The sequence below is a fragment of the Cebus imitator genome, unplaced genomic scaffold, assembly GCF_001604975.1.
Source record: "Cebus imitator isolate Cc_AM_T3 unplaced genomic scaffold, Cebus_imitator-1.0 Scaffold463, whole genome shotgun sequence".
Classification (NCBI taxonomy): domain Eukaryota; kingdom Metazoa; phylum Chordata; class Mammalia; order Primates; family Cebidae; genus Cebus; species Cebus imitator.
In genome coordinates this window covers 1,152,898-1,161,574 of record NW_016107778.1, presented here as the reverse complement: position 1 = coordinate 1,161,574, position 8,677 = coordinate 1,152,898, and the positions used below count along the sequence as shown (strand labels likewise).

The 8,677-nt window shown below is 40.2% G+C and overlaps 1 protein-coding gene across 2 annotated transcripts in view; it reads right to left on the bottom strand.

The window, feature by feature from the left end:
* Positions 1-687: 687 nt before the first annotated feature.
* The window catches only part of MTMR8 (myotubularin related protein 8), a 142,505-nt gene continuing 134,515 nt past the window's right edge, over positions 688-8,677 (bottom strand). Inside the window, exons 13-14 of one of the 2 annotated variants that reach the window (XM_017512151.2) lie at positions 5,264-5,390; positions 2,355-3,337 (exon numbers count right to left, since the gene is read on the bottom strand). In XM_017512151.2, coding sequence (XP_017367640.1) covers positions 2,813-3,337; positions 5,264-5,390 — 652 coding nt within the window. In that variant the 3' untranslated portion in view covers positions 2,355-2,812. Of the gene's footprint in view, positions 3,342-5,263; positions 5,391-8,677 lie in introns of both variants that reach the window. The other variant, XM_037732667.1, reaches the window with a different exon arrangement.

Genomic DNA, 8,677 nt, shown 5'->3' with positions numbered 1-8,677 from the left:
CTGTGAAACTTGTGTAGAAAGCAGGCAGAGGTCAGATTAGTGGATGACAGTGGCAGGTGGTTAAATGCCTTCCAATTTAAGTAGAGCAGTCACATGAGAATGGAATTTCTGCTTGGGGAACTGGTAGGGTAGGACAGTGTGGGTAGGGAGTCATATTTCTTTTGCGGCATAGGTGTTATATCAGAGTATGAAGTGAAAGCCATTAATAGATCATCTTTTCTAGTACTCCTGCCAACTTACCTTCATAAGTCTCCTCACTATTGCTGAGCTCCTACCTACAGATAGCTACTCTGCTTTTACTAGTGTATAAATATCTGGATTCCATCTTTTTCTTCTCTCAGATTTTCAAATCCAACTGTAAACCCAAAAGGTGTTGGGTGTTGAGAATAAATAGGTGTTTTTCACGCAGCTTTTTTTTTTCTTAGTTCTGTATTTGTTATATGCAAGCAATAATGGGACATGTTGGAGAGTAAAAATATCGAAGACCAACCTAACTGACCTCACAGATTTTGAGACTGAAATTGCTCCCGTGGCCTTAATTAACAAAATAATACAGTCTTTTAAAAATTTTGTTTTTACTTTTGGAAATACCAGGGTTGTGGTTTACCACTTCTCAGTTTAGAATTACATTGAAAAGCCTTTCCTTTCACTATTATTTTGTTTTTGATCTAAGAAATAAGGTTAGGTATTATTTAAGGCTTAATTTTTTTTATTTGCAAAAACTACTCTGTCTTACCATTTACCTTTTTACTTTCTTCCCTGAAAACTCAACACACTCTATCCAGAACATCATGCTAATTAATGGACTGCAAAATACAAATTGAGATATGGGAGAAAGGTGTGGGAGCAAGCTCCAGAATGGCTCACTGGTGGCAGATTGGTACCGTCATCCTTTTTGGCAACGTCCTTCACAAAGCCAGAATTACAAGTAACTTCCAGATCAAAATGGTGTGTACAAACCCTGTTTTATTTTCCAAAAGAAGTCAAATGATGATTTAGTTTATATAAAGTAAGGACTAAATCATGGAAAGAGGAGGACAACAGAGATACAAAAGGAAATCATCCTCATGCTTTAAAATTATAAGATCAAGGCAGCTATCAAAAAGATGTAAGTAAGATATGGCCCTATTTATTAATGGGAAAGTTCCAAATAAATTAAGCGTTCTTTAAAAACAAAGAATTAAAACAGTTACCAAGAGGAAATAAACAGAAAAATGACTCCATTTATATATTAAAAAAAGACAACCAAAATGATTTAGAGTTCTTCCACAAAAGAGGTTGTTTTGGGTAAATAGTTTAGCTAGGGAAAAGAAATCAAGGAGCTATCCTGGTATTCCTCTCCTGCACATAAATTAAACCCTTAAAAAGTACCCCTTTTCTTTCAAAGAAAAGCACCTAAGCCTTTAGAGATTTTTTGAAGGAAAGCACCTAAATCCTCTAGAGATTTCTATGTGCACAACTGGATGTGAAAATCAAGAGATGCCTCTTTAAGTCATCTAATTTTTTAGCTTAAGCCAAATATAGAGTATTTGGAAAAGACATTTTGGTTGAGGACCTGTATTCTGTTGGCATTAAGAGTTCTGGAATTGCTGAGAATATACAGAGCATGATCCAAACTGACCAAGGCCTATCCTACTCTCAGTATGTGGAAGTGGCAAAATCATGACTAAATATCCAATAGGAAAGATGAAAACCCCATCAAGTATATCAAGCTCTAGGAGAAAATCTGATGTTTAAATAAAAATACATCTCTTTCCCCAGGAGTATCTGTATATGCTATCAGAATGGACTTTATTCAAAAGTGTACATTAGCACAAGGTGATAAACCTACCAGATTTAAAAGTAGGGCCAATTGTGCCAAAAAAATCCAAAAATCTCATGTGATATCCAGATAAGGGAAACCACTTGTCTTCATAAAAAGACCCAAAACGGGATGTATTTTGCAAAAACCCAGATAAGCACATAGACCATGTCTCAGTCTGAGTCTGAAGCACCAAGATTTTCAATTACTTCCTGAACCGATGCTGAGAATGCTATTAATCAATGTTATTAATACAAAACTCATTAATTTGAAATTTATAATTTCAGACTGTAGTGGATTCAAGTTTACCTATGAGCCATCTATGAAAAAGGGAACTGGCTAAGTATTATAACAAGACCTAGGTGGGGTGTGGGTTGGAGAGAGCAAGTGTCATAACTTAAGAAAACTTTCCTTACATGTTTCAAACCACCAAACACCCATGCACTCATGCTAACAATTAAGCATCATTTTGATTTCTTTCTCAGGGAAATATTGTATGTCTCCATTAGCAATAATGTTAGCTAACATCTCATGACTTAAGAATACCTGAAAGTAAAATTTTCTTTTAATATATTCTGCAATTTAGTTACCTGGTGTATACCATCTCTCCATCCCCTCAAATGGGTCGTTATTGACCATTGTGAAAATACTTCCATTCACTCTCACATTACATCAGTGAGGGTAGAAAATAGGGGAGGTCAATCATTAAGGAAAACAGATAGTAGAACCAGTTTAATACATGTCTCAGCTGAGAGGCAACATTTCTATAGTTAAATCCCATTTTAGAACAATAACATATTCTTTGCCTTGGCTATACTCTGTACTGCTTAATATGAACATATTGGTCACTTAATCAGTAAAGTAATTTCCTTCTAGACTCTTAAGTGGGAAGAGGGGTGCCCTGGCCTCACCCACTTAAACCAATTGGAAAAGTAGCAGAGCCCTCTCTGGGACAATAATCATTGTAGCTGCTGTAGGTGTACCTAGCATGGAAGCAGATGAGTAACTAATTCACTGCTGCTTGGAGTAGTCTGCCTCATTGGTGCTGGCCTTGGAGATGCCTGTGTCTCCCAAGATGCCCATATCCCCAGGGAAACCCAGGTCTCCAGATAAACCCCTGGCCTCAGAAATACCCATGTTTCCAGAGATACCCGTGGCCTCAGAGATGTCCATGGCCCCAGAGATTCCTAAGTCTCTGGAGAACTCTGTAGTCTCAGAGGTACTCATGTCTCCAGAGATGCCTCTGTCTCCAGAGATGCCCACATCCCCATAGATATTTATGGCCCTAAGGCTGCCCACAATCCCACAACAGTCATGGTGGAAGTCTGCACACTGGCTTTTTACTTGATCCATCTGAGCTCGGAGGCCTCCTTCCCTGGAGAGGGTGCCATTCTCCATCAAGGTATTCAGGTCTCCATCAATACCCATAAAGCCAAGAGGATTGGTCAAAGGACTTCCCAGATGTTGGGATAGTAAGTTTCCTAATTGAGAGCAGGTACAGATCTCTTCTGGTGGCTCATCACGGGCTTTTAGTTTCTGCCTCAGGAGCAAAAAAGGGTTGAGAAGAATTATAAACAGGAGAAAAAACTAGGCAAACATCACCCTGACCTGCAGAGGTCCTGCTGCTGTGACTTATAATGGTAGCAAATGGCCTTTTGCTCACCTCCTCCCCCACAACATCTTTCCCTCATCACAGGCCATAGTACTTTAGAAGCCCTACCATTGAAGAATCTCAAAGGTCTTATATCTATAAAAGTCCTCTTTTCTGATAAGTGCAATTTTGTTCATGGGATGGGGAGAGGACAAGGGAATAGACCACTAATATTTATTTAATACCTCTATGTGCTGGGCACTTTACATACAGCACTTCCCTTCATCCTTATAATAAACCTATTAGTTTAGGTATTAGCTATATTTACAGATGAAGAAACTGAGGCTCAGAGAATTTAAGTAAGTCACCCAAATTCACACATGCAGGAAGTGAAGAACTAGGATCTGACCCTACATCTGCCTAATGCCAAAGTCTATGACCTGTTGCCTACCTCATGCTACTTCTAATAGATATTTTCACTTTCTGAGATAATATGACTGATACTTTACAACAGTGATTCTTTGGGGTCATAAGGCCTCATTGAAAACCTGATGAAAATTATGGATCTTCTCTTCAGAAAAATGCATACATCAGTGAGGGTAGAATGCACACATTTTTCTGAAGGTGGTGGGGGGAGTCTTTTAAACTTTTCATTTTGTACCTTATTGTATTCTGTATTTTCTAACTTTATACCTATATTGCCTTTTTTTTTTTTTTTTAAAGTCAACAGGGTTGTCTGGGTGATATTATAAGCCATTTTTGTTTTTCTTCTCTGTATTAAAAAAAGAAAGTTAATAACACATACATAAATACACATACATACTTCAAAAGGAAGCCTTTCCAGAGTGATCTAAGTCTATGTGAAATGAATCTGATTCTTTCTCAGGAGTCAGGCAGGGATAAGTGAGAGGGCTGGGTCTAGAATAGGGGACCTTCCCTGAGGGCCTTGTGGAAGAATCTGCTAGTAGCTAAAAGAGGAGCCGTAAGAAGAAGTTTATCTACTACATCTAATCTACTTAGGGCTGGGCCTTCCTGGGTTGCATGTTTTCTATGATTTTAAGTTATGCTTTAGTTCCCCCCCAGTTCCCACAAACCATTTTTTTTTTTTAAATGGAACCAAGTAACTAGTTGTTGCCTCCCAATAGGACATTAAAATGTTTGGGATCTGATATAATTACAACACATTTATTTTCACAATAAAATGACATTTGTTTACTTACAGGGAGCAGGAAAGCTATGCCTTATTTGGCTTAAAGTGGGTTCACACCCAGTTCCTGAATAGCACACCATTTCCAATAATTCTTTTATAAGAGATACCCTTTCCCTGTCCTTCAAACAAACCTTTAGGGATCCCTACATTTCATAAGCAGCTCAGTTTATGAAATCAACAAGAAATGCTTTTTGACTTCTGTGACCTGTGTCCAACATGGTCACTCAATAAGCAGAGTTTGCAGTCTACATGGGAAATAATACAAATCTTCTTTTATAAGATTTTCCTAATTGGAAGACAGCAATTGCACTGTTCTTATCAGCATACCCAAGATATTATGCTTATTCTCTTGATGGATAACAAATGCTATGTGATTTCTCTGTCATTCCTTCTTGTTCCTGCTAATCATTCCATCCAGATCCAAAAAAAGATAAGGGAACAAATTCACTTGTTTTTTTCTAGTTAAGTGACATATTTACCACATTTTGGGAAGTAACAAAAGGAGTTATGCACAAAGCTTTATACACATGGGTCACATGGAAAGCCAAAGAGTATAGAAAAGCCAGCCAGGCAGCTTTCTACAAGTATTAACTCAAGTCCAAGCAGGCTGGACCTACCCAGAAGGGGCAAGAATATCTCTCTTTGGGAGTTTTCTCCTCACCTTTTCTAGTTCATGCACATCTGTCTCCAGCATTGCTCTCTGTTTCTTAATTTCCAGGAGGCTCTCTAGCATACTCTGCTTGGGCTGCAGCCCTTTGTCAAAGCGGTTATACATCCCACACCAGAACCTCAAATAGACAACAAGGGGAGGGGGGAAAAATGGGTTAGTTTTGCTGAAGTAATTGATTACCAATGTTTTCCTTGTGCCAAGAAAATATTAGCCTAGTAGGTGGGAAGATCTCAAGAGCACTGTAATGTGATGGCATTAAAAAGACTAGACATGCTCATAATTGGGAAGAGTAAAGATACCAGCAAAAAAATCTCAGCTGAAGGAGACATTTTAGACTTGAGCAAACTTGAGGTTCTTTTAAACAACCAAATTAAGCTTTTACTTTGAGACAATTAAAAATTCACATATAGTTTTATGAAATAATAAGGGAGAGAAGTGACATCAGCAAGATGGCAGAATAGGAAGCCCTGGACCCTCTTTCCCCCAATGGATACACTGATTTAATTGCAGCAGAAGGATCAATTCCCTTTATGAGAAACCCAGCAACACATAGAGAGGCTCCTGCACCCTGGATGAGTATGAAACCAACCAGATTGTAAACAAAACATCTGTAGAAAAAGCAGAACATCCATTCATCATAATCCCAACTCCCAGCACAGTTCCATAGGATCAGGAGGAAACCCCCAGTCCCACCTTTTACCTCAGAATGGGAGAAGTCAGACTGCACATATAATACCAACTTTTCCAGGTGTCACTTGAAAGACTGGCTTCTTTCACACCTATTTCAGAGTTGAAAGTATCTGGTATGTCATAGTATCCTGAGGGCTACAGAGAAGAAAATGGCAATTTCAACTAGCATGCTGGCACGCACCACAGCTCTGTATCTGGCTTAACACAGAGTAGGGGAAAAATCCCAGTTCCCAGATTCTCCCTGGGAAGGAAAAGGGTTGGAACATGCATCCAGCATTCTAAATTCTCCAGGAGCTACCAAGAGAATGGCTTTGGTGCCACCTGTCTAGGAGCATTGATAAGACTGGACAAACTCTGGATGCCTGGGGGCCACTAATAACAAAGAAAGCAGTTTAAACTAGCAAAGTGGTTTAAAAAGCCCATAGAAGCTCTGGGTTGGTTGGCTGATGAATGTCTTCTCCTGTAAAAGGCCAATCCATATGACTGAGAAAGGTAGTGGATTCTTATGATGTGCAGAAAAAGGGTAGCAAAATCCGAACAAAGAAACAAGTTAAAATTCCAGAAACTGACTCTAATGAAGTGAAAATATATGGATTGCCTAACAAACAATTCAAAATATACACCATGGAAAAGCTCAACAAAATCAAGAGAACAATCCATGAACAAAAATAAAATTTCAACAAAGAGACAGAAAATTTAAAAGAATAGGCAGATGTCTTAAAGCTGAAGAATATAGTAACTGAAATAAAAAATCCAATAGAGAAGTTCAATGACAGACTAGAGCAAGCAGAAGAAATAATAAGCAGACTCAAACACAGATTGTCATTATCCAGTCAGAGGGTATAAAGAAAAGAATAAAAAGCTAAAATAGCTTAAAGAAATTATGGGACACCATTAATTAGCAGACCAGTACATGCATTATGGGAGTCAGAGGAGAAGACAGGAAGGACTAGGAATCTTACTTAAAGAAATAATGGCTGAAAACTCCCTAAATCTGAAAAAGGAAATGGACATCCAGATCTAGGAAGCTGAAATGACCCAATAGGATGAATCCAAAGAAATCCACACTAAGACACATAATAATTAAATTGTCAAAAGTCAAAGACAGAGATCATTTTGAGCACCCAGATTCATAAAGCAAGTTCTTAGAGACCTACAAGGAGAATTAGACTCCCACACAATAATAGTGGGAGATTTTAACACCCCACTCATCTTGTTGTCAAGATCAAAAAGACAGAAAATTAACAAGGATATCCAGGACTTGAACTCAGATCTGGATCAAGCGAACCTAACATATATCTACAGAACTCTCCACCCCAAATCAACAGAATATACATTCTTCTCAGCACCACATCATACCTATTCTAAAATTGACCATATAGGTAGAGATCCAAGATGGCTGGATAGGAACAGCTCTGGAGGGCAGTTCCCAGCAGGAACAATGCAGAGAGTGAGTGCCCACCGCATTTCCAAACAAATTTTCACTTCCCACAGACCAGGAGATTCCTGGGTCAAAAAGCACCACGAGTTTTCAGCATGGCGGTTTCAGCTGGTGCTGGCTTGCTGCACAGAAACTCACATAAATCTGGGCAGCCATTTCAACTGGTGCCTGGAATGCTTAGGAGACAGAGCCGCCCATTCAACTGAAAGGGAGGGGCAGAGACAGGGAGCCAGGTGATCTGGCTTGGTGGGTACCACCCCCACAAAACAGGCAATCTGAAACGGTCTGGATTGAGAATTTCACAGGAAGCACAGCTATACCCAGGATGGTCCTGCTCAGTGGGGGTAAGGGCATTTCCCACTACTGAGGCAGTCTGCCACTACTGAGGCAGTTCACACAGCAGGTGGGCAGAGCCTGTAGCAGCTCAGCAATGCCTCTGCTGGCAGACTGTGAGTAGACTACTCCATGGGGGCAAGGCATCTATGAAAAAAGGCAGCAGCATGACAGAAACTTATAAATAAAACTGACCTTCCTAGGAAAGAGCAGTTGGGAAAAGAGGCGGCTATGAGTTCTGCTGCAGCAGACTTAAAAGTACCTGCCCAGCATCTCTGCATGGAACAACGGAGCTCCCAGCACAGCACTTCAGCTCCTATAAGGGACAGACTGTCTCCTCAAAAACCTCCCCAACCCCCATATACCCAAAGAGACACCTCGTAAAGGAGAGCTCAGGCTGACATCTGGCAGGTACCGTCTGGGAAGAATATAACAGAAGAAGAAACTGGCAGCAACCCTCACTGTCCTGCATTCCCCACAGGTGATCCCCAGGCAAGCAGGGTCTGGAGTGGACCTACAGCAGTCCTGCAGCAGAGGGCCTGACTATTAGAAGGAAAACAAAGAAACAGAAAGAAATAACTTCATCATCAACAAAAAGGATATCCACTCAGAGACCCCATCTGAAAGTCACCAACTACAAAGACCACAGGTAGAAAAGCCACTAAGATGGGAAGAAACCAGTGCAAAAAAAAAAAATTGAAAACACCAAAAACCAGAATGACTTTCCTCCTCCAAAGGATCACAACTCCTCACCAGCTAGGGATCAAAGATGGATAGAGAATGAATCTGATGACGTGACAGAAACAGGCTTCGGAAGGTGGGTAATGGCCGGGCGCGGTGGCTCACGCCTGTAATCCCAGCACTTTGGGAGGCCGAGGTGGGTGGATCACGAGGTCAAGAGATCGAGACCATCCTGGTCAACATGGTGAAACCCCGTCTCT